This window comes from Myxocyprinus asiaticus, chromosome 29 (genome assembly GCF_019703515.2).
Source record: "Myxocyprinus asiaticus isolate MX2 ecotype Aquarium Trade chromosome 29, UBuf_Myxa_2, whole genome shotgun sequence".
NCBI classification, from domain to species: domain Eukaryota; kingdom Metazoa; phylum Chordata; class Actinopteri; order Cypriniformes; family Catostomidae; genus Myxocyprinus; species Myxocyprinus asiaticus.
This window is the reverse complement of record NC_059372.1, coordinates 16,921,122-16,948,517: the sequence shown is the minus strand read 5'-3', so window position 1 is coordinate 16,948,517 and position 27,396 is coordinate 16,921,122. Positions and strand designations below refer to the sequence as shown.

Below are 27,396 nucleotides of genomic sequence, written 5' to 3'. Positions count from 1 at the left end.
GCACCAGATTGATGCTTTTAACTTTAAAATGTACAAAATTTTCTTCCAGGGGACCATGCCTCAAGACCCCCTACATTGTCCGAGGTCCACCCACCACAGTCTCACAAAATCCTGTGGGAAACACTGGTAGCAACGTCCATATTAGTATATGTATAGTATATGAGTATATGTGCAGTATGTAGAGCGTGTGAGATGTGTCAGGTCAGCTCCCTCTGTTCTTCTCCAAAAATAGTTATGCTTAGTAGAGCTCTTAAACCAAAAAACAGACTAGTGCTCATTCACTCCGCTTTTAAATTAGTCCTTGCCAAATAAAAACAAATTCACTGAATGCTGTGTTTAGCCTGCACAGAGATGCATTGGTAAGGTTGTCCCAGTGCTGACCTCTGCTGGTTGTGAACGCATGTATAAAATGTGTCTGTCAGACAGGTGTGTGCCCTAGAGGCAGAAGGAAAATGAGAGGAGATCTGTTTACTAGCCTCAGGCATTTGTCTGTTAACAGTGCTGAGGCACCAATATTCAGTTTCCATTTGGAGAAAAAGCAGATGCACCAGAGCTGTGGTTCTCGACAGATGGGTCATAGATTTTTTCTGATAGGGTCATCGAAAGCAGGGAAAACAACGATGCTAAATGCAAATAAATAAATACAACTATCCATATAATCATGCATAGTTAGGAAAGAGAAAAAAAAAAAAAAAATCATCCATTTTTAAAAAGGGAGGAGAAAACCTTTTCCCATATTTTTGTTGTTGACGTCATAGACTGCGTATAATCAGTCTATTGTATTTTGGATAATACTGTACTAATGCAATATTTTTTTTGTTACTTGTTACTTGTAGGTGTAGATTTTGGGTTTGGTTTATAAATCCTTATAGGGATGGTTCACACAAAAATAAAAATTTTGTCATCATTCACTCATGCTCATGTTGTCCCAAACCTGTATTTCTCCATGGAACACTAAAGTAGATTTTTAACTAAATGTTAGCTTCAGTCACTGTACACCTTCATTGTATAGAGAAAAAATTAAATGAAAGTGAATGGTGACTGAGGCTATCACTCCCTAACATTCTGCCTAACATCTTTTTTTTTAGTGTTCCACAGAAGAAAGAAAGTTATATGGGTTTGGAACATAATAAGTTTGAGTGAGTGATTTAACATTTTCATTTTTGGTTGAACTATCCCTTTGAGCAAGCCAGTGCAAACCTTTTCTTTTGTGCTGTTTTGCTGTCAGCGTGAATGTGCAATAAAAAGACAGCTTTCCTTTGTGTGAAGGTTTACCGTGAGCACACCTCCATACTTTAAACACCTGTTATCAGTAGCACCAGTGCCCAGAGGGTTATATCTGAGTAGCGCAGACTACACCTCCGCTCAGGGCCAGTTCATTCTCTTACACACTCCTGCGCCTGTTTTGCTGGAAACTGATGCGAGTGCATGTTTGATAGAGAGTTGAATGGGATCTCGTGTTCAGTGAATGCTTGAAATGTTGCAAGCTAATGAGAGGCGCATTACTGAAATGAAAGCTGTGCAGCGGAGCAGGTAAGACTAATGCACCTCTCTTTGCGTCGTGTAGTTTTGGGGGAAACGTAGTTTAGATTCCTGCACAGACACTTTATTACACACATGCCTAAATACTTTTAACTACTGTGCTTATATAAATGCAGATTCTAAGACAAACTTGAAGTTGAAATGGTAAACGCTCCATATTAAATTTTGTTTTTTTATTATTATTATTTTGCATGACTTTTTAATTTCATTATTATTGCTTTTTACATGATTTTCCCTAAAGCCTCATCTTGTTTTCTAACATTTATGCAGATTCTTAGAGAAACATAAAATTATGTTGGTAAATGCTCCATATACTATCTTGTGATTAGTAGTTTAAATAAGGTATCACTGATAGTGTAAACATATTAAAACAAATGTCATATTACACTTTCAAAAGTCTTTGTACTGCTGTTTTAAAGCTTGTATTTTGTAAGTGAAAATAATCACATGATCAGTGGTATTTCATCCACTCTTTTTATTCTCGAGACTTAATAGATTTATATTCAGAATTTTGCCAAATTTCAAAGGGGTTTAGTCTTGTTAATGTTGTAAATACAATTTATTTTGTTGTGTGAAATATACTGTTAATTTATAATAATACTGCGCTTCACAGGCATAAGATCATCTCCTGAAGCCAGCTGTAGAGGGAACATTTTCAGACAGTCCATTTGTGCACTGAAACAAACCACATCTCCTAATAACACAGTCTCGGAGTGATTGTGCCTTCGTCTCTTTTTCCTGACTTCTAATGCATACTAAAGTGGGACCGAAAGGACTTTGAAGAGGCCCTGTTTATGCAAGACTTTACCGAAACCTGTGGACAATACTTTCTGAAAAAGAGTGCACCTGACAGGCTTTTTCGCATAGCTGCTGGCTGCTGACACAGCTCGTCTCGGCCCAGGCCTCTGCTTGGACCCCTAATTATTTAGGTGATACGATTGTCAGGTCAACCCACACAAGGTAGAGAAAGTAAAGAGCTTCCACTGTATAAGTGACAAGTGTACAAGGAGAATTGATTTGGCCATGATTGATTTGTGTGTTTGAGTGGCTGTGTGGAAAATAATGGTCCAAAACGGGCACCCCTGGAGTACTGGAGTGTTTTGGTTACTCTTGGGGATCACATCGGTCTTATCGTCTGGCCAGAATGTTTCAACGCATCCAGTGTCACCCAGAAACTCAGCTTCATCCCTTTCACTGTATGTATTGTCCCAGCCATGCATTTCAACTGACGTGACTGATTCTACAAACAAATAACCTGTTTGAAGGGTTGTAAAATCATACCTACAGTCCTCTTACAACTAGCTAGAGAAGTTGTTCCTCAAGGATGAGTACTTTTGGAATATTACGATTGCTTTCAACAGTAAATCTTTTTAAAATAATCACATTTAACTCATACTCTGTTGAGGTTGATTTTTCAGGTTATACATGTGATCATTTTGTGCAGGGGTGTAGCAACCATTATAACTGTGGAAGAAATGTCCCACTCACTTTTAGAAATTTCTAAAAAATTCCCCCCACCGCCAACACCACAGATTTTTGGAAATTTGCATTGTATTTTTGATTGTTGAAACTGCAGAAAACGACAGCTTTTAAGACCCAATGAAAGCCTCTGCCAAACTGTCACTTCATCAGAAAACTGAATAAACGCTAATATAACATGTCTAGCGTTATCGTAATGTTGAATGCGTTATAACTTTAAGTTACCTAATTAATATTCATGAGCCAAGCTGATAAGATTTATAATGACACCTATCCCCCAACACACTTTTCAAATCGTTCCTATGCCCCTGAGTTTGTGTGTTCCTTGGAAATCGAATCCATGATCTTTGCATTGCTAGTGTGATGCATGATGATGCATGACAGTAAAAAAAGATTTATGCCTTTCCTGTGTAGTAATGCTCTTTACAATGTCTTAAAGGGGTCATGTCATGCATTTTTTTTTTTTTATTTACTTTATTATTTTCATTGAGGTTCACTTATAATGTTAGTAAAAGTTTTTGCACAAAAAAAAAGTGATAATATAGTATTGAATGACCTTTTTCCACCCTGTCTCTGGCCCTCTGTCTGAAACGGTGTGCTTTGCATTTTAGGACTTCAATATACACGGCCACTGTTTTATGATTGTTTTACATCTTTAAAGTGCAAACACCCCTGCCAACACTCCTGAACTGTTTTTTACAAGAATAAAAGAATGAAATCGTGCAAGCAATTTACAAAATCCCCTGAAAGCACTCAGTCTAGGCAATCATTAACAGCTGCAGTATATGTCCCAATTTATGTCAAGCACACAATCAAACTACTACAGTTTTTCCTTCTGAAATATAAATCACAAACTGAACGAAGTCAGCCTAAATACTCATATTATTATGCATACAAGATTTGGGGATACAATAATGCTAAATAAAGCTGAGAACAGTGAAAATAGTCTAGACTAACACAAGCTGCGAATGTGAAGAGTTAATACATTTGTATCCAGCTGTACCCGGTCGACCCGGGTGTTTGCATCTGTTTTATGGCCACTTCAATACGCATCGCATGTAATGAGAAATAAGGGATTGTCGGATGGGGAGTCGTACCCCCGATCATTTCACTGGTCAAAGCTTTGGTTCTTAAATACGGGTCGACCTGTTTTGCTGCTTAAATACACGCATTCATTTTGGCCAAAATACGGGACATCCTGACTAATACGAGACAGATGAGATGTCAGCCACTAACATATATTACTGTACACCATTGTCTTTCGTTGCACTCCGCACTGTGTTTTTCTTACAAAATAAAATAATTTAATCTCACAGCAATATTTAGAGAGCAATTACAGTATGTATTTCTTTGGTAAGTAACTGTGTAATAAACACAATCTGCTCCATGTTGGAGTCCTGATCATGGTTTATTTAGCAACAAAAATGGCTGACTATACACTTCCTTAAATATCAAACAAGCACAGACATATGAAACAGTAGTATTAAAATTGTTACTCACCAGCATTACTGTCATGTCGATATAGTTGGTGCTGCTCTATCTTTCAATATAAGTCCTTTGCAAAGAATAAATCATAATGGTTCTCAATAGAATCCTTAGAGAAGTGCCGAACAAAGGTTAGCCCACTATTTTCTAATGTTGGGATCCTTCAGAAGGCTATGCAGAGATGCAGTTTTTCCCAGTCTGGGGCCTTACTTGACATCTTAATCTTTTCACTGTTTAAAAGCAAAAAACAGTAACAATAGTACAACTTTCAGAGTTAAAGTTCTCTCTCTATCAGTTCACTGCTACGATTACGTATGTTGTGGAGGTTGGGATATTTAAATGAACACCCCTTTCCTATGTCACTATGGGGCTGATTTCAAAACTAGTCATTTTTGCAGGTTGGAAACAATAAATGCTCTTTTTTTCGGACTGGAGAGGAAGTTTTGAGTTCTGAAACTTAGAGGATGTTTTTATAATACATTGACCTCATATGTCAAAATATCAAGGAAAGTTTGATTGCTAATGACATGACCCTTTTAATTGTTGCCTCTTAGTCCCTCGGGTGAATGGTCACTCGAAGTCAGAACGTGCTAATCGTGACTCGGCTGTTGGCTACGACAGTGCATCAGTGATGAGCAGCGAGCTGGAATCCAGCTCCTTTATTGAAAGTGATGAGGACGAGGATGCCAGCAGGTTAGACATTACTCAGTGTTTCATTTCTTAGCAAAAAAGTATTAAATGTGTCAATTGAGAGCTGCTTGAAAAGAATTGAAGTGAGTTGTCATGCGTTAGTTTGATTTCTTATCCAATGATTGAAGGCTAGAGATGGAGGTCAGATTGAATTTACTTGAGTTTTAGCCTGAACCTTTTTGATCATGTTTGGGAAGACACCAGAATAGTACACTTAAAATTTCTTTATAGAGCTGTTCAGTCATGATGTCAATTTGTAGGCCAAACCCGCAATGGGTTCCCTCAAGAATTTCCAGTGGGTTCTTAAAATAGCGGTTTTCGATTTAGGAGTAAAATATGGTCTGCATTTCTTTAAGAGACTTGTTTTGTTCTACAACATTAGACACAGTCACTTCAAATGTGAAGCTGTTGTGTGCTTTAAAAACGCAAGTTGCCTACAACATAAGAACTACAATGGTTGTCCGATTCGCCACATCCAAATCCGAAACTCACACAAACCGAGACTCACATCCTTGTAGTTGTAGTCCCTATGTTAGACTTCATAATGCAAATTTGAGGTATGACTGAGTGTAATTAAGTTGCAGAGCAAAACATAAAAGTCTTTTCAAGTAATGTTAACCACAGACCTTATTTGCGACTCAACTGAAAACCAATATTCTGCAAACCCATTGGAAGTTCCTGAGTGAACACATGGATCGAAAATGCTAATTCTTTTCCTGGTTTTAGGACTACAAACTGAACTGATCTTTTGCATACTGCTTTATTAGTGTAGCATGGGAAGGTCATTTTACTTTGTCAGCTCACGTGTTGACCTCTGTCCTGACCTGTCACCTTTGTCTGAGATCACAGACTTAGCAGTTCTACAGGGCAGAGCTCTTCATCGCATCTCATGCGCAGACACAAACGTCGACGACGGAAACAGAAAGTCACCAAAATGGACAGGGTGAGTCTTTTACAGTAGAACAAAAATAATCACAATGATTTTGAATGGAATGCACACATAAAGGCATTTCAACATAAGTGTATTGTGGTTTGAGATGAGCAGTATTAATCTTTTGTATGCTCTCTTCACAGTCCTCGTCCTTCAGTAGTATTACAGACTCAACCATGAGCCTAAACATTATCACTGTCACGCTAAATATGGGTAAGAAGTATTCACTCACTCACTCACTAATATTCGTTCTCTCAGTCACCCACTTAATTACTCACTCGTTAGATCATTCATTCACTCATTCATTCACTCAATCACACACACACACTCATTTGTTCACTCACTCACTCATTTGTTTACTTACACATTTGTTCATTCACTCTCATTCATTCATCTTGTTCACTCAATCACTCTTTCACTCACTAATTTATTCTCTCAACCACTCACTCATTCACTCACTCACTTATTTGTTCATTCACTCAATCAGTCATTCACTCACTCAATCAGTCTCTCATTGAAACAACTCAGTTCATTTATTTACTCTTATTCGTTCACTTTCTAAGTCACCCACTTAATGACACACTCATTTGTTCACTCATTCACTCACTCAATCAATCACTTACACACTTTCACTCACTGATTCTTGACTCAATCACTCACTCACTGGTCCCACTTTTTTTTAACTACTATGTTCTTAAGCATTTGATACAATGTATATATTATGTACGCACGTGTTGTTTTATTGTACTTATATTTAAAGTCCCTGCATTTAATTACATTTGTAGTTACACTGTTAACCTTACCTCTAACCCTAAACCTAACCCAACCCTTACCCAAAACCCTAACTCTAACCCCTAACCCTACTCCTATACCTACCTGTACCTTAACCTCAATAGCAGCAAATGTGAATCTTGTGAGAATTTTGCAGAACAACATAGTTACACAGTAAATACATTGTATTTTATGTATTTTAATATTAGTACATAGTAGTTAAAGTGTGACCCACTCACTCACTCACTCATTTGTTTAGTAATTTATTGATTCATTCACTCACATACATACATATCCTCTTTCACTTTCTTTTTTTCTGTTTTCCATAATGCATCACTGTGTCTCCTCCAAGTGGTTCAATATATCACTTGTCCCGTCTCCTCTGCTCTTATCTCTATCAGATCTTACATGCTTAATGAACTGAACTTCCTGTTTTTCAAGGTCTAGTGCACACAGCATGCTCTAAATGTAGCTCTCAGATGAACACATCATTGAAAGCAGTCTTATCTCTCTTCCTCACAGAGAAGTACAACTTCCTGGGTATCAGTATAGTAGGTCAAAGTAATGACAGAGGAGATGGGGGCATCTATATCGGTTCCATTATGAAAGGTGGAGCGGTGGCGGCTGATGGCAGGATTGAGCCTGGAGACATGCTGTTACAGGTGAAATCATCAGCAATCTGAAACGCATCAGCAATGCACTTAATATGTGAAGAACTGAAGGCCCATCAAAATGTCCTGCGTGTTCATTGGTGGTAAAGACCCAATGAAAGTAAAGACTCTTGAAACAGGAAGTTGGGATGGGACATATCGATGAGTTCCTCCCCCTTTTTTAAAATATGCACTAGATCAGTGGTTCCCCAGTATTGCACATTTAGCATATTTCCCTTATCTGACACACCCAGTTCAGGTCTTGGAGTCTCCACTAATGAGCTGATGAGTTGAATCGGGTGTGTTTGATTAGGGAGATATCCATAATGTGTAGTGCTGGGGGGCCTCCAGGAACAGGGTGGGGAACCACTGCACTAGATTAAATTACTCTGACGTCACACTGCAGGAAACTGCGCCTCCAGGTTCTATTGAGTAGCAGATTTCAATGGTGGAAATAGGAGGCGCTGCAGTTTTAATAATCTTTTAAGCTTTATAGAATGTAATAATGTCTGTTTACCCTTTAAGCTTAGATGGGCCCGCGCAAAAAAATAAAATAAAATAAAAATATTAATAACTGCAGTCTTGACCAACATAAAATAGGTAGGCTATCGTTTGAAACCTTAGAAGCTCTACTTTCTAATGATTTAATTATTGCATTATGATCAAAACTGAATAAGTGCTTTGAAATTTGCAGACAAATCAGAAGTGTTCCGTTTTGGTAATTTATTAAAAAAAAACCCCACTGCAATCAGTAAATACATAAAACTGATCAAATAGCCATGTGTCATATGTTGTTGGAAAGCGCTCAAAGAGTAGAATACAACCAGCCTATTTATTTATATACTCACAGACAAAAATATAGCGAGTGATATATGTATTGACAATTATGTTGGTGTTGCTTATATGCCATGTTTTCAATTATAACTTAACAGAACACCAAATATCACATACCATTACTTAGAGGAGGTGATTATCTTTCAAACGAGCCCACACACAAGGTAATCGGATGCATAGATCATTAGATAATCTACGGGAAGCACAATGTTACATATGGCCACCATGAGATGGCGCCATGTAAATGCTCCAGACTCATTGAGTCAAAAGGCACTCAACCTGTGAAATCTCATTACTAAAATCATGTCTCCATGCTATGCATACCTTTAGACATTGTTGTGTTTGCATGTGTAATTAGTTCTTATGTACAATTATTATGTTTTATTTGTTTGGAGAGGCTTTTGGACACAGTATTCACACAGTAGTCCAGTAGCTACAGTGTGAATACAGTAGCTACACCTTATCTTATATGGTGGTCTTGTTTATATAAGATCATTGTTAGATCATATTTGACCTCATATCTTTCACAGCGACATCATTTATGTAATATCCTGAGTTTTTCCTGATGCCACGATCTGGTGAAAATTTAAAGAAGCCAAAATTTCCAATAATCTATTGGAAATGGGGTGTTTTTAACCCCACAAACAGCACTTTTTGGGCAGTTTGAGCAAAGTGCCCATAGTCAGCGGTTCTTTTCTAGGCGTCCAAAAGATCCCAGAAGTTGCGGGGTGGAGCGTTTGTTTGTAAACATTATCTTCATCTATAGGCTTTAGTTAGAGCCGTGAACCATGATTAGATACTTGCTTGTTGTTTGCAGGTGGTATTAGGGGTAAGGGGCATTCTCATTCTAGAGAGCATTTAATTGGGCTTTTAGAAGCTTATAGATGGCTTCAGAGCTAATATAGACGTGGTCATGACCCCCATAAATAAAGGAAGATAAAAAAAAGATGTGTTGAAGCTTCAATTTGGAAACAAACATGTGATATTTTATACTGATCGTGACTTTTACAGAACTAAAACTAACTTGTTATTATAAGTCTCTGCTATTTACAGAGTGACCCAGTAGCATTGTCATGGTTTAGAAGCTAGGTCACTCCTTTTCCTTCCTTTTAGCTTTTGGTCATGCTTTGCTCTGTCACTTCATTGGCCACATTGGGCAGAATGGTGCTTTCAGGCTCAACCATTTTGTTGACTCATTTACATAAGAGAGGGGTTTTCCTCCGCCTGGGGATCTCAGTGATTTCATTGAAAAGATAAAAGATAAATGAACTTGTGTAATTATGTGAATTTTAGAGAGTGGTGTCAATGACCATGTAAACATCTGGCTGCTTTGAAAAGAAATTGACTCACTTTGAATTCTGAAATTTACAGTAGGTTTTCATAGTACCTTGAACACTTTCATCTTAACAGATATAGGACAATCTTATTCTTCATTGTTTGACCACTTTAAAGGGTTAATTCACCCAAAAATTTAAATTATAGTCATAATTTACTCACCCTCATTTTGTTCCAAACCTGTCTTCTGTGGAACAAAAAAGACAATAGGGAGAATATTAACCTTAATCACCATTCACTTTCTTTGCATATTATTTTACATACAATAAAAAGGAATGGTGACGAAGCCTAACATTTTATTTAACATCTCCTTTTGTGTTCCATGGAAGGAAGAAAGCAATACGGGTTTGGAACAACATGAGGGTAAGTAAATAACTGCAGAATATTCTTTTTTGTGTGAACTAGCTTTAATTGTCAAGCTCCTGAAGTTTGCAGACGACACTACCGTCATTGGCCTCATCCAGGATGATGATGAGTCTGCATACAGAATGGCTGGCTCACTGGTGCAGTCAAAACAACCTGGAGCTGAACACACTCAGATCGGTGGAGATGATTGCAGACTTTAAGAGGAACACCCCAACATTGACCCCTCTCACCATTCTAAACAGCACTGTGGCAGCAGTGTAGTCATTCAGGTTCCTGGGCACTACCATCTCACAGGACCTGAAGTGGGAGTTCCACAGTGACTCCAATGTGAAAAAGGCCCAGCAGAGGTTGTACTTCCTTCACCAGTTGAGGAAGTTCAACCTGCCACAGGAGCTGCTGATACAGTTCCACTCAGCAGTCACTGAGTCTGTCCTCTGCACTTCAGTAACTGTCTGGTTTGGTTCAGCTATGAAATCAGACATCAGAAGACTACAAAGGACAGTTTGGACTGCTGAGAGGATTATTGGTTGCCCCTGCCCCCCCTTCAAGAACTGTACACTTCCAGAGTGAGGAAAAGGGCTGGAAAAATCACTCTGGACCCTACTCACCCAGCCCACTACCTTTTTGAACTGTTGCCTTCTGGACGGCGCTACAGAGATCTGAGCACCAGAACTGTCAGGCACAGGAACAGTTTTTTCCCTCAGGCTATCCATCTCATGAACAGTTAAAACTTCCCCATTGAGCAATAATTGTGTGCAATACACAGCTTAGTCTATTTATATTTATCCAGCATACCATACCTCTTCTGCCATTACATTCCCTTGCATCTGAATATAACAGATTTGTACTTGTATATTGTATATCCGTGTATATATATATATATATATATATATATATATATATATATATATATATATATATATATATATATATATAGTCTAATTGTGTATTTCTATATATACTTATATTTTCTATTCACTTTTTATTTTATTCTATTTTTTTATTATCTCTGTCTTGTTGTTGTATTGTTTGTGCACTGGAAGCTTCTGTCACAAGACAAATTCCTTGTATGTGTAAGCATACTTGGCAGTAAAGCTCATTCTGATTCTGATTCTGAATAAAATGTAATACATGGTATCAGGTGAAGTGTAATGGAAGTGTAATTTTCTCAGGTGAATGACGTGAACTTCGAGAACATGAGTAATGATGATGCTGTCAGGATCCTGCGAGAGCTTGTCTCCAAACCTGGGTGAGTGAGGCTCCTACCTATTAACATTCAGTAAATCTCTCTTAGCACTGTCTTCAACAGTAGTACTGTAGTAGTATGTTTTTTGTGTTCTCTACAGTCCGATAAGCCTAACTGTGGCAAAATGTTGGGACCCCTCTCCTAGAAGCTATTTTACCATCCCCAGAGGTACAGCCTGTCATTAAAGCAGCTTAATTTTAGACATGAGGAATCATGTTGTATTTATCTATTGCTGTTTTGGATCACTGATACTATCTTTTTAGAATTTGTGTTTTCGGAATACAGCCATACGTATTTACTTGGCTTTCTTTCAAAATCTGTTGAAAAATATAGTAGTTTAATTCTGTTCTTTGTCCATTGTCCATCCTAGCTGAGCCAGTGAGACCCATCGACCCTGCTGCATGGATCTCACACACCACAGCACTTTCTGGGCCTTACCCCCATTATGGTACTGTATAATCAAAGACACAGTCACCTTCCTTAAAGGGATAGTTCACCCAAAAAAATGAAAATTCTCTCATAATTTACTCATGCCATCCCAGATGTGTTTGACTTTCTGTATTCTGTTGAACGCAAATTAAGATTTTTAGAAGAATATTTCAGCTCTGTATGCCCGTTCAATGCAAAAGAATTGTGGTCAGACCTTTGAAGCTCCAAAAATCACAAAAAGGAAGCATAAAGGTAATCCATACAACTCCAGTGGTTTAATCTATGTCTTCTGAAGCGATGCAATCACTTTGGGTGAGAAACAGATCAAAATTTCAATCCTTTTTTACTATAAATCTCCACTTTCACTTTCAGAATGTGAAAGAATGTGAAAGTAGAAATTTATAGTAAAAAATGACTTAAGTATTGATCTGTTTTTCACCAACACTTATCATATCGCTTCTGAAGACATGGATTTAACCACTGGAGTTGTATGGATTACTTTTATGCTGCCTTTATGTGATTTTTGGAGCTTGAAAGGTCTGGTCACCATTCACTTGTATGGACCTACAGAGCTGATATATTCTTCTAAAAATCTTCATTTGTGTTCAGCAGAAGAAAGAAAGTCATACACATCTGGGATGGCATGAGGGTGAGAAAATGATTTTTTGTTTGAACTATCACTTTAAGACATCATCCCATTGCAAAATGATAGACTTTATTAATGTAAACACCCAGAATAAACTGTTTGATAATTTAACATTATCTTTACATTGTAATTTCTCTCTAATTTCTCAGAGTTTGATGACCTCCCCCTCTCGATGACAAAAACAGACATGGCAACTATAGTAAAGGTCATGCAGCTGCCAGATTCAGGCCTGGAGATTAGAGATCGAATGTGGTTGAAGATCACCATAGCCAATGCTGTCATTGGTTAGTGGGGTTTTTTATCATATTGTGAGGTTGTTCATGGCAGTGCTTCTCAACTGTTTTTTTTTTTTTAACCACAAATGACAACACAATAGCGTTAAAATCAAAACATTGAAATTTGTTAATATACATATAGTAGGCTCAAAAAAATGCCAAATTATTAACATGACACAACAAACTTTACATTTTAGAAGATGAACACGTGGAACAAACACTGAGCTAAATATTGTAGCCATATTAGCAAATGACAGATGAACTGGTGCCAAAATACCATAGAGTTTGATTGGACACATAGCCTTTGACATCAATAAAAGATATGTGAAGCGTAAAAATTGATTACCCAATTAATTTTGCTATTCTAAACACACTTGTTAGTTGCATTTTATTATGCAGTTTTATTATCACCATTTAGCATTTTATTATTTCATAAATATATACAAATATTTGTATTATTTTACTCAGCCTCCTTGTGAAATCTCTGGGTTCCAGGTGCTGATGTTGTTGACTGGTTGTTCTCTCGTGTGGAGGGCTTTAAGGATCGCCGCAATGCCAGAAAATATGCCAGCAGTTTGTTGAAACACGGCTACCTAAGACACACTGTCAATAAAATCACCTTTTCTGAGCAGTGCTATTACACCTTTGGAGATCTCTGCCAAAGTACAATGAACACATCGTTGAACTATTTGAAGAGATAGTTTACCTAAAAATGACAATTGATTTACTCACCGTCTGACTTACTTTCTTACGTGGAACACAGGAGAAGGCAGAATGTTAGCCTCAGTCACCATTCACTTTAATTGTATGGGGGAAAAAAAAGAAAGTGAAGGTGAATGATGTCTGAGGCTTACATTCTGCCTAACATCTCACCTTTTGTGTTCCACGAAAGATAGAAAGCCATATGTGTTTGAAACAATATGAGAGTGAGTATATGAACAAAATGTAAATATTTGGGTGAACTATGTTTTAAGAAATTAAGTTAAGACCTGGCCAGAGGTCAAAGACAAGGCAACAATTTGATGCTTAGTATTATGATGTTTGATACTTAGGGTCTATTTGGTAAAAAAAAAAAAAAAAAAAGAATAATAACTAATTATTGATCATAATAAAAAATGATACATTTCAAATTTTAATTTATTGTGGTCTGCTTATACAAATGTAAGTCAGTCATAATTTTTCTGTTTTTCAGATATGGCCTCTCTTAATCTGAATGAGGGATCCAATGGTGGAGGCTCTGAACAGGATGGTCTGGCTTCTCTCCCTCCACCAGGCACCAACCCCTGGCCCCTCGGAGGTCAGCCCTACCCTTACCCTGGTTACCCCACCCCTCCACCAGGCTTCCCTCCTGGATATTCAGATCCCTGCCACAGTTTCCACAGTGGCAGTGCAGGCAGCCAGCAAAGTGAAGGTAGGCATGTGTGTTTTTGTGTGAAGGAGCTAAAACAATCATTTTTGCACTGAAGGATAAAAGGAAACCCTACACTGTCATCCCCACGTGCAGTCCCGTGAGCTTCCTCTTTTACTTTTGCTTTCAGTTTGAAGAACACTCGGTTTGATCGTGCTTTTTGTTTAAGGTTGTTGAGTAACAACAGCACATTCCTGTTACGTTAATGAATGCTCAAAAGGTATAAGATGGAATTTGTTAGAGTAAGAAGGAATCTATCAGTGGGTTCATTGTAATTCCGTAAGTGGGATGACTGGATACAATACTAGAGTCATGCGTTTTGTTTTCAGTAACTGTATGAACAAAGTACACAGCCAGAGTTACATCAATAACGAAACTCTAGAATTTGTTACTGCCAAAAGCATGAGCATATATGTTTGCATGTACTTTAAAGGGGACCTATTATGCAAAATTCAATTTTACATGGTGTTTGAACATAAATGTGAGTTGGCAGTGTGTGTGTACACAACCACCCTACAATGTTAAAAGTCCACCCACTCCTCTTTCTTATATTTCTATTAATCAAAAACACTGTCTCAAAATGACTGGTTTTGGTATCCACTCTAAAGTGACGTCACTTTAGAGCAGGCCTCGTCCACGACTGGTGACGGACTCCACCCTATTATCATAGATCCTCCTGAGTGATCGACACACAGTCCACCATTTTTTCCCGCGCTGGAGCAGCTACATTGAGAAGAATAATGTTTCAACTTCATAAGCGTCATAAGTGTTCTGTTGTAGGCTGTAAAAGTAAACGTAAGAGTCTTCATGTACTCCCGGCATCAGAGCCACTGAAGACGCAGTGGACAAGTTTTGTTTTTGAAGAAAATGTGCCCCAAAACATACCAAAATTTGTGTATGTTTGAGCAAATCATTTTACACCGGACTGCTTTGTGAATGAGGGTCAATGTAAAGCAGGATTTTCAAAATATTTGATTCTCAAGCATGGATCAGTACCAACTGAGCGTGTTCCAGCTTTATATCCTGAAGATGTAAGTATCGCACTTTATATTTTGTGAATGTTTGCAAATCGCATGATGCAAGACAACCCCCTAAAATGTCATGTCAAGTTATAGCGCATAGCTAACGTCATTACAGTATATTTTTGTCTTGCTCATCCATTGTTGCTAAATGGCTGAAAAACACTCCGGTATTTACGGTGTCAGTCATATTGGTTCTGATTTGTTGTTGCTATAGTATCCGAAGCACTAGCTGTAAAGGCACAGCCCTGTTCCGGAAAGGGGGCGGGGAGCAGCAGCTCATTTGCATTAAAGAGACACACATGAAAACAGCGTGTTTTTGAGTCCACCCAAAAAGAGGCATTTACAACATGGTATAATAAATGATCCGTGGGGTATTTTGAGCTGAAACTTCACAGACACATTCTGGGGACACCTGAGACTTATATTGCATCTTGTAAAAAGGGGCATAATAGGTCTCCTTTAAATCAGTGGTTCTCAACATGTGGGTCGTGATCCAAAAATGGGTCTCAGATCTATTCTTATAGGATCAGGCGGCAGGGAAAAACTATTCCAAATGCAATTAATAAAATGCAAGTGATTATATAATCATGTATAGTTAGGATAGCAAAATAAATAGGATTATTTATTTATAAGTCTATGTCAGGTTAATAATTGTACATATTGTTGGGCCTGTGCAGTTCATGGTAATACTAATAAATGTCATGTTTGATTTAAAGGACATTTTTGTTACTTTTGTATGATAAACAATTTTGGTCAAAAATCAGTTGAGATCCACTGCTTTGAATAAAAAAATAAAAAAATAAATAATGGAATGAAAAGGAAATATGGAATGAAATCTGGCTTAAAGGAATATTCCGGGTTCAAAACAAGTTAAACTCAAATGACAGCATTTGTTGCATAATGTTAATTACTACAAAAATTATTTCGACTCATCCATCCTTTTCTTTAAAAAAAGCAAATATCTGGGTTACAATGAGGCACTTACAATGGAAGTGAATGGGGCTCATTTTTGGGGGGTTTAAATGCAGAAATGTGAAGCTTATTATTTTTTAAAAGCACTTACATTAATTATTCTGATAAAATCTGCATTTTTACGGTCGTTGTAGTGATTTCTGCGTTACGTTGTCATAGTAACTAAGTAGTAAAATTGGATACAACTTTATCAAGCGATTTTATCACACTAAAATCATGTTAACACACATTGTTTACATCTTGTGGCTATACTTTTGAAACTTTTGAGTATTTTGATGTTTGTGGACTGGCACCATTCACTTCCATTGTAAGTGCCTCAATACTGTAACCCAAATTATTGCTTTTTTTAAAGAAAAGGAGGAACAAATCAAAATAATTTTTGTTGTAATCAACATTATGGCACAAGTGCTATTGATTGATCTTAACTTGTATTGAGCCCAGAATATTCCTTTAACAGTAAGCTTAAATGACGATACCAGATATCAATGTCACCAATTTTCTTTGTAATCATTCCATTTCCAGAGCATCATCTTTGTCGCTGTATTCGGTTGGACATTCCATATTTGTGGTATGGCCAGACTTTTAAAGCCTTTATGTTGCTTATGCCACTTTATTACTTATTACATTTATAGAGCACTGTACCCTTTGCATAAAAGAGCATGGTGGAGTTAGTACAGAGCTGAGAATGTTTATTAGTAATTATGCAAAGGTATTAATGATCTTTTAACACCAGTCCAGCATAATCGGGTTTGGTTGCTTCGGGAATCATTACAAGTGTAAAGCGATGAGCATAATAGGAACTGGGGTGAAGAAGTTTTTGGGAAGAGCGTGATGGTCTTGTCAGTGTGGGAATGTGCGATTTGATTGGCTGGCTGCTTGGGCGATGTGTCGTAATTCTGTTGTTTCCTATTCTGTTTTTGCCGGACGTCGGTAGACTGATGGAACAGTTCTCCTAGGACTGGGGGATCCGGTAAGACTGGCACTCTCATTTAAATGCCCACCCCCCCCAACTTTTATTTTTTCATCCTGTTATTCCAGTGATTTCATATCATGGCATATGACTCATGGGATGGCCATTGTGATACGCCAGCTACAGTATGTGGTTTGTTTGAGTTTTCTGTGTGGGCATGTGTGCTGGTGTACGTTACTCTCATTAAGATATTTGCTGTGCATGAGAGTCAGACAGATTCTCTTTCTTTGAAAAGTTATTATGCAGTACAGATTCTCTGTTTGCCAAAGTTTTAATCAACTGTGAAAAAGGAAAACTGAATAACATTTCCATGATGTGTTGTAAGCTGAAGGCTCTTTGATTGGGAGTAGTACCATGACTACGATTTTATTACTTCAAAGAATTTGACAAACTATGTCATTTTGACCTACCTTCATTGTTGACCCTGCTTAAAAAATAGGTCACCTAAAAATTAATCATTAATGATCAACGCTAATATTATTCCGAACTTCCGAATTTTTTGTGGAACCCAAGATGAGAGATTTTGAAGAATCTTCACACAGGTCTTTTCCATACAACGAACATAGTTGACGTTCGTAGTGACTATGTCCATTAAGCACCACGTTAAGTACCATAAAACTAGTCCATACAACTGCATTATATCAATGTTATGATGTCATATGATTTCTTTGTGTGAGGAACATTCTGAAATATAAATAATTGTTCACTAGGCTTGGGATTGATGCCTTTTTCACGCATCAATAATCAAAACATTTTCCCAATGATTATCAATCTATATCGGCATTTTATCCAGATATAAATAGGCCTACTCGTTGCACAACAGTTTTTGTCTCTTCAGACATATTTCTCAAAACAACTTTGGTAAAGTGTGAGCGGCAGGGTAACTTGAAAGAGGTCGCACACCGGATGCATCTGGCGGACAACAAGGCGCGTTCTAAAATTAGAAACAATTCAAATATTTTCTATGAAGGTACGCACACCACCGCTGCCATTTGGCCTCTGTCAGCTACGACTCCGGGGGCTGCTCAAAATGATGCAGCGCACTGGAGTGCAACTCACATAGTTTTCTATTAAATTTGTCCCAAATCATTATCAAAGGAGAAAGATTATTTACTCTAGCCATCAGTGGATAATATAATGTAAATAAGTATATTTCATATAGCCTACACAATGTATTTTCAGTTACAAGTATGTCTTTTTGTGGTTTGACAGCTTGAACGAAACCTATTCAAGGCTACAAACAGAGAAATTTCACAGTTAACGTCGCCATTTCTAATCGTTCAGTTTGCACAGTTACACCAGTTTCATACACTAACTTGCAAACTCATTTATGTTAATTTGTTCATTCTTGAAGTACAAAAACCTTCGTAACTTTTGTTTGTTTGGTGACTAGATTCACATCTTTGGAATGCCACCTGCACCGCATCGACGTGTCCTGTGTTTGATACCTGCGCCTTGTCCTACCCGCAACTGGCATCATCCCTTTGTGGTCTCCCATAGCTATTACGCCAGGCTACAATAAACAGAAGGCCAACTGATAGTGAATTGGAAAGTACACAAATTAGGCTTCCAATTTAAATGTGGCTTATATATCGATGCCTCAAAAACGTATCAAGAAAATAACATGCCGAAATATCAATATTTTGTGACATTCCTATTATTCACTGGTAATCTTCACCTCTTGTGAACTGTTGACTGCTGTGACCGGAACATTGACAGTTCTTTTCAATGAACCAATTGATGCAGTTCACATTAATAGAATACTCTATTCTGATTGGTCAATCCTGGCAACCGACGGTCTGATATTACTAAATAATAGCTGCACATTTGGGGATAAAGTGAAATTTCAACGGTCATCAGGGTATCTGAGTCATCTTTCCTACTTCTTGTATTAATTTGCGTTCTCTACAAGAAAGCTAATAAAATACCTTTAACTCAAGTCTCCAGTTTCTTGTGACTCTGCAGTCTCTTTCTTCTCACATAATAATGTAATTTCAACTCGCATTAATATTTCATGTCCATTTAATTATTTATTTGGTAGGTAGGTAGCCATGTAATAAGCTAGATAATCAGTTGATCATTATCGCGACATAAACAAGTGATACAAGACAGATAATCTGCGATAATAACCAGCTGACAGTAGATTAACCCTTACGTTCCTCACACAAAGCAATAGTATGACTTCAAAAGACTTATATGAAACTAAGATTACTGCCCACTAATCATATGGGCTACATTTATGGTGCATTTTTTTTTTGTCCTTTTTGGAGACTAACAGACGTGGTCACTATGAACTGTTGTTGTATGGAAAAGATCTGCGTGAAGATTCTTTATTTTTCTCCTTTTGTGTTCCACAGGAAAAATGAATAAATAATGAGATAATTTTCATTTTGGGGTAACCTATTCCTTTAAAACACATAACTGCCTCTATAAGGAAAATGATCATGCATATCTTTTGATCATTTGTTGATGTTGTGAACTGGCTAGATGATCGTGGTGTCCATTTGAAGGAAACTAATAATACTTACAGTATCTATAATAAACCCATTTATTTCTTACATTCCCTCCCATTAGGTAGCAGAAGCAGTGGCTCCAACCCCAGTGCCGGGAAAGAACGAAGACCCTCGCCTCGAGAGAAGGACCATAAGGCACCATGCTGTGTGGGCAGCGAATCAGAACTGGTCATGTGGGTTGGAAGGCGTGGTGAGAGGGCACCCAGTCAGCTAAGTCATCAAAGCCACACCCGCTCCGCTGTCAGTAAGCCCCACTCGGGCCATAGCTGCACTCACTCCGGGTACAGCCACGGGCAGTGCCACAGCATCTCCCAGCATAGCCACACCTCCTTCTCATACAGCCACGCCCCTTTTGTGCAACCCAGTCATTTGTCATGTGCCCACAGTGAGAGAAGTCACGCCTCTTCCTACGGCCCACCGGGTCTCCCACCTCCATACTGCCTAGCTCACCTCGCCCCCAAAACGGCAGCAAACATCGGCCCACCGGGGGCTCCGCCCATCCGGGAGTTAGGAAATGTACCGCCAGAACTTACGGCTAGTCGGCAGTCTTTTCAGCATGCTATGGGCAATCCTTGTGAATTTTTTGTTGATATTATGTGACAGGAGAGTTCCTTTAACATTTTCAGAGCACAAGGCCTACTTCCTGCAATTTGCTTCTTGATGTATTGCTACTGATGATCCCTGCACTGAGAATGTAACTGACAGCCCATTTTAAATCTATTAATGTCCATCCAATGTTATTGAAATCAGTGAAGGACACTAAAAAAAGCACAACTGCAGAGTCGAGTTAGACTCTGACACAAAAACTATAATACTGCAGAAGCAGCACAAAATAACAAAACTAATAAGCTTTTAACAGTATGCTTCTGCTGCTCTGCATTTTGCACAAATTTCAAGCCAGACAACTCTTTAAACAGTCAGTTGTTTATATGTATCCATGCTCTAGAATCAGATGAAGTATTTTCTTACACAATTGCATTTGACTTTGCATTTATCCAGTGACTGACAATCATAATGACAATTGACATCCCTAAACATTGCTGAATGTAATGTTCCTGTGATTTAATTAAAGTGTGTAATTGTTGCACAACTAGCATCACCAAGCAGAATTGCAAAAAGGGGTTAGGATTAGGTGACAGGTTTTTAAACAGGTTTCCCAAACACTCCCCCTAGCTACCATTGGTTGGACAAACAGATAGCTCCGCCCTAAACTCATGCCATTGGTTGAGACAATGTTGCAGTGGCTGGTTGGGTTATACAAACAATCAGAGCAATTTTGATAGCACCACAGTGTTTACACTTTTCAGGGGAATTAGTTTACGAAAGGCTTACTTGTTGTTTCTGCTTATTATGCTAGGATAGATCGAAAGAATTACACATTTCACCTTTAAGTTTAACTAGAATTCAGATTCGCCAAATACCCCAGTAGCATGATAGCCAGTTAAGATATCAGTAAATCAGTCTTTTGTATTCTTAATACTTGGACAGTTATAAATGTTAAAATTATGGTTGCCAAATGTTGCATAAAATGTCCATCATAGGAGCCGTTCAGACCGAGCACATTCTTGCACTAAAACACCTAGATGCAGTGCAAAAAATAGAACAGAATGCAAGTGTCTATAGACACATTTTTAACAGTTAACATTCTTTTTAAATTGACATGGCATCTAAAGAACATGGCAAACCTGTGCGAGACACTGAAAAAATAGTCCGTCTATTGCATGTTTACGTAGAAATATAGTTGAAAAACGCAAAAACACATTCTGTGTGAACGGCCCATTAGACTCTAAATGCACACTGTACATTTTTAACCATAATAAACCATTATGTAAAGTATTACATAATTGACTGTTCAGACACCACCAGTTGTCTTATTATTTACCCCAAGAACGTCACTGTACAGGTAATGCAGTAGTCTATGATTAGAATGGTAGTAGGACCTGTAAGTTAAATCATATATGATATTATGATCTGAAAACTGGCAGATAGACTAACCAAAGTCCCTTGGCAATCAGTGTTCTTTGTTCTAAAACAATTGAGTTTTTTTTGTTTTTGTTTTTTGTTTGTTTTTTATATGGAGGAAATGATTTGTTGTTATGGTGAAGTTTACTGATAAAGCAGTGAAGTGTTGTCCAAGAACATACAGTTTGTCTTTGTTCATAATATTCTGTTCCATTCACTGGCCTAAAAGTCAAGAATTATATTGTTTGATTAATTCATCAATCACTTTTGAAATGTAACTGTTGGGCCCTTTAGAATGAAGCGCTGATTGCAATGAAAACTGTTTTCTTTATTATTCCTTCACAAAAGAGGGATAATAAATTGTAAATATAATAATAATAATTATATACATATATATATATATATATATATATATATATATATATATAAAACTGAGAAAATAAAATGTATGTATTAAGAAGTGGTCAGACGTTGTGAATTTTGATTTGTATTAAAGCTTGTTTTTCAGCTGGCGTTAAAATTGAGACAAATTAAAGGAATAAGTTCACCCTGAATTTTAAAATGTCTAAACTTTAAAGGTTAAAAAAGGACACAAAAGATATGACAGTGAGTAAATTATGTCAGAATTTTCATTTCTGGGTGAACTATTCCTTGAACTAACTAAGCAGAACTCTGATGGTCAAATGTACTGTACACTCACCGGCCACTTCATTTGGTACACCTGTACATTAGGGTTGCTCTGATACCAAAAGTTTGGCTTCGGTACGATGGTAACTTGGAATCGATACTGAACCGATACTATAATCAACAAATAAAAACCCTCAGATTTTTGATGAAATTACACTGAAAATGACTTGATTAAAAGAACTGCAGAAAGTCTTACAGATTCAAATTATGCGTTTTGCGCTTTAATTTTTCTGGATTCCATGTTAAATGTTTTAATTAAATGTTATGATCAAATGGTGTTTAATCAAATTGATACATACAGTTTTAATAAAATACAAATATAATTCTCTCTCTCTCTCTCTCTCTCTCTCTCTCTCTCTCTCTCTCTCTCTCTCTATATATATATATAATTATTATTATGTTTTTATTTTATTAAAACCGTATGTATCAATTTGATAATATTGACTATATATATATAATTTTTTATTTATTTTTTGTTTGTTTTTTTTTTTTACAACAAATTGCAATTTTATTTTTGGTAAAATAAAATGCTGCACAACAGAGCTTCACAGTATTAATGAAAACATTAATGAAAAAAAATCTGATTTCCTGTGGTACAAGGCTGCTTGCGTTTGTGATATTTCTTACAGATGATAATAACAATAACAATAATGATAATAATAATAATAATAATAATAATACAACCATTTAATGCTATATATGCTATTTGTTATTATGGGTATTATTGCTAATTTTGGAATATTACATTTTATACAGTAGTTATATTTTTCTGTTTTCAATTTCAGGCATCCATTTGACTAGGGCTTTCATGTTAGAAGGACTTTTATTTTGACAGACCTTTGAGTTCATCCTGTTTTTTGGGTTAGTTATATCAAGCTTCCCATTAATGCTGGGATACTCCCGTCGCGACTCTCGAGCTGAAATCTCCAAGCTGCACTCGATGAGTTAATTTAAGTGTTAACAGCCGTTTATACTCTAAACACACTGCATGAAAATTAAGCACCAGCAGTGTGTTGCGTTTGTGTTAGTGTGTGTGCATGCGTACGCCCGTGTGTGTGTGTGAATCATATGAGAGAGCAGTCTTGTTCATTCTGTCGCGTGCTGCCCATGTGACTGTGTATTATTTAATTAAATTACATCCTTCTGCTCTTTAATGATCACACTTGGCCATATCCAGAGTTTTTTTTAATTTTATTTTCAAATTATCATTGATTTAATCAAAAATTTGTTACATCTCATATCATTTTACTAATGACAGCATACTGTAATATGGTACTGAAATTAGCATCAAGATGATATCATATAGTTTAAACTTTTTTGGTATCACAGTACTTCGTTAGTACCGGTAAACTGCGTAACCCTACTGTACATCTACTTCATGCGATTATCTAATCAGCCAATCGTGTGGCAGCAGTGCAGTGCATAAAATCACTCAGATATGGGTCAGGAGCTTCAGTTAATGTTCATATCAACCAAAAAATGTGATCTCAGTGATTTGGACCATGGCATGATTGTTGGTGCCAGATGGGCTGGTTTGAGTATTTCTGTAACTGCTGATCTCCTGGGATTTTCACACACAACAGTCTCTAGAGTTTACTCAGAATGGTGCCAAAAAAAAAAAAACATCCAGTGAGCGGCTGTTCTGTTGACGGCAATGCCTTGTTGAAGAGAGAGGTCAACAGAGAATGGCCAGACTGGTTCGAAATGACAAGGTCTGTGGTAACTCAGATAACCGCTCTGTACAATTGTGGTGAGAAGAATAGGATCTCATAATGCTATTCTGAGATGTGGGCTGGCACTGTTTTGGCAGCACAAGGGGGACCTACACAATATTAGGCAGGTGGTTTTAATGTTGTGGCTGGTCGGTGTAGTGTGATTTTAATGTGTTCACTTGTTTATTCATCATGATGGTCATATTCATAGTTTTGAAGATTTCACAAAAAATAAGACACTGCAAGAGAAAACACACATTTTTGTAATTATTTACTTCTGACTCTGAACCTTGCACTTGAGACAAACTTACTGTGTGAAAACTAGCAGAGGTCTCCCTTATCTAATTTGTGGTTCACAACTTGTGTAAAATTAATCATAAAAATCATTCTGAATAACTAAAGGCATCTCTACGCTTCAAACTTACAAATACCATGCAGTTTACTTTATTTTAAAAATACTGCATATGCTAAACATATCTGTCCCTCCTCACAAAATGTGTAAACTTTTCTTTGAAGACAGTGGGAGTGATGGTAAGTTTAACCCACCAGTCTGAGACAGTTACTGGCATATGCACAGAAGTGTTTTCCCTGCTGTGTGTAAGAGATTTGCATGAGTGTTGTGTGGACTCTGCTTTAGCTTTGATGCACCACTAGTCTTCTCAGTGGCAGGAAGTGACAGACAGGTCCCTTATAACCCTTAGCCCCTCGATTCTGTTTGCTTCATAGAAACATGCTTATCACTTAGAAGGGAGGAAAAGTGTCAAGTGGAAAAAACTTTCTGTGTAATAGTTGGTGTGACATGCACAGATGTTTATCTTTTATCTTTGTGTCTTCACTTTTACACCATTTTTAAGTGCTGAGTGTGATGCTTAGACTGACTTATGCTTTGTATGACCACTTAAAATGACAGCCAAAAAGGTTCTTGGAGGGAGTAGAGTTGCAAATGACGCTATTGGTGTGGGTAGACAATGTAATTTAACCTTCCAATGAAAAGGTCATTGTGGGAGATTGTGATGTGGTAATCGTAGGAGGATGAGGCAGAAGTTTGCCACGTTCCTGTTTCAATTTATAATGACATAATAGTGTAGTAGAATGATACTACTGAATATATAGTATACAGATCCTTATTCTTAGCTTTTCAGTTAGTCAGTCATTGCCCAAGAGCTGATGTCTGTAAATGATACACAGAGTGTTTAGATTCTAGAGAGACAAAATATTGATGATACTCTTGAATGATTCAGTGAGTGATTCAGTGAGACAATGAAAGATGCACTATTGGATTTTGCCAATTGTGGATGTTTAAATTAAATGCTTCTTTATATTAATTATGGAGACATAATTATTGAGTAAATTCAAGTATCTTGTTTAAGAGCTCAGTGGTAGAAAATTGTGAGGCTGCCAGAAGCAAGCTAATTTGCTGCTAAGCCAAATCCCATTGAAAGGTAATGGAACTCCTCTCAGGTAAGTTGAAGATTGGTTACGTCCACTGAGTCTCACAAGAGCATCCATGGCACCCATTCCATGGATAATAAGTTAAAGGAATATTCTGAGTTCAATTCAAGCTAAGCTCAATTAACAGCTTTTGTAACATAATGCTGACTACTACAAAGATTAATTCTGACTCATCCCATCTTTTCTTTAAAAAAGGCAAAAATTTTGGTTACAGTGAGGCACTTACAATGGAAATGAATGGGGCCAATCACCGTTTCAGAAGTAAAGCCACAAGACATAAACAGTATGCGTGTTAAAATGATTTAAGTGTGATAAAATCGCTTACAGTACCTTTTCAGTGTAAATTTACATCCAATTTCACAAATATGTTGCCATGATGACGTAACACTGTCAAAGTCCCTTTTAAGGTGTGTCAGTTCACAGTTTGGGATGCTCCCAGGTAGGCTGGGCAACTATTTAAACCAGCGGCATAAAATTATAGCTTCTGCTTGAATGGGGAAAACCCAAATCTCCAAAACAGTAGGTCAAAATTACGATTAAAGAACATATTTAAAATTAGCAGTAAAATCTGACAACAATAGTATCATAAATGGTTTTTTATACTATTTTTCAGGCTGGTTCAGCTTATGCACATGCGCGTTCTCCAGTTGACTGACAGGTGATGTCTGTAAAAGGTGATTGGCTCTTTTAACTTCCTTTTCTACATCCGTTGGCCATTGGGTATCCCAATTTCTCCCATTCATTTTAATACTAGAGGTCTGTCCCAGGCTAAATAGTCTCTGACACTGTAAACCCTAAAACTACTATTTAAACAAATAATACACAAGTTTTAACAGAAGAATGAATGTAAATGCTTCTGCCTTAGTTTAAACCCTCCAAAAATTAGCCCTATTGACTTCCGTTGTAAGTGACTCAATGTAACCTCGATTTTTGCTTTTTTTTAAAGAAAAAGAGGGATGAGTCTAAATAAATTTTGTGGTAATCAACATTAAATGCTGTCGATTGAGCTCAACTTGTATTGAACCCGGAATATTCTTAATAAGACAGTAAATTTATCTCAAAGCAATACTTTCACTCACCATTGTTAAATGTTAAATGAGATCTTCTGGAGTTTTTGGAGGTTACAGTGTAAGGATCCTGTTATAGGCTGTAGAGCATGTCAGGTAATTGTATCATTAAATTTTGATACTTTCATACTATTTCTCAACTTGTTATACCAACATGTCTTTTGTCTTGTTTCATAGGGTAGTTGGACGGAAAGTGCACTCAGGAATTGCTTCTAAACATGAGGAGTTGGCTAATAATGAAATTAAGATTGCATTAAGCAAATATAATCTAAGCGTAAAAGTTTTATTAGTAAACTGAAATAGAGTAGCTACAATGTAACAAAACATGGAAATTGAGATTACAGTCAGAGATTATTTAGCAGAGATGGGCCACTTCCATTAAAATGAATGTGAGAAATTGTAACGTTCAACCAAGAAGCTCTGAGCGCCCAACAGTCAACAGATATAGATAGGAAGTCCTGCCTTACAGTTAAAAGAGCCAGTCACTTTTTAGACACAGACATCACCTGTCAATCAACTCTAGAACGCGCATGGGCATTAGCTATACAAGCAGGGAAATTTCGTTTTTTAGTGTAATACGTGGTAAAGAAGCACAATTTATGATTCCAGTCTTGTCAGATTTTACTGCTGATTTGAAATATGTTCTTTGATTGTAATCTTGACCAACTGTTTTTGAAATTTTGGTCTTTCCCCATTCAAGTAGATAGGAGCTGCACTGGCATGACTGGAAATAGCTTCCCAAGATGGCCGACAGTGGTTCTTTCAAGTAAACTTAATGCCTGAATGACTACATAACATAAATGCCTTTTGTTTGGGTATTTTTTCCCTGTGTAAATATCACAAGAAGCTTGGAGTCATACTGGGATGATGACTCAGCAAGCACCTGATTTTTTAAAATAAAGGAAACTTAGGTTATTGCCAAAAGAAAGGAAAAATAAACAAAAATATGAGG

At 37.2% G+C, this 27,396-nt stretch overlaps 1 protein-coding gene across 1 annotated transcript in view; it reads left to right on the top strand.

Annotated features, from left to right (window-relative positions):
• LOC127419767 (segment polarity protein dishevelled homolog DVL-1-like) overlaps positions 1-22,534 on the top strand; it is a 63,793-nt gene extending 41,259 nt beyond the window's left edge. The window contains exons 5-15 of the mRNA XM_051661476.1: positions 5,061-5,199; positions 6,046-6,139; positions 6,271-6,340; positions 7,421-7,560; positions 11,256-11,332; positions 11,430-11,497; positions 11,700-11,777; positions 12,554-12,688; positions 13,175-13,342; positions 13,872-14,090; positions 19,626-22,534. Of these exons, the coding sequence (XP_051517436.1) occupies positions 5,061-5,199; positions 6,046-6,139; positions 6,271-6,340; positions 7,421-7,560; positions 11,256-11,332; positions 11,430-11,497; positions 11,700-11,777; positions 12,554-12,688; positions 13,175-13,342; positions 13,872-14,090; positions 19,626-20,164 (1,727 nt within the window). The 3' untranslated portion in view covers positions 20,165-22,534. The remainder of the gene's footprint in view (positions 1-5,060; positions 5,200-6,045; positions 6,140-6,270; positions 6,341-7,420; positions 7,561-11,255; positions 11,333-11,429; positions 11,498-11,699; positions 11,778-12,553; positions 12,689-13,174; positions 13,343-13,871; positions 14,091-19,625) is intronic.
• Positions 22,535-27,396: the final 4,862 nt, after the last annotated feature.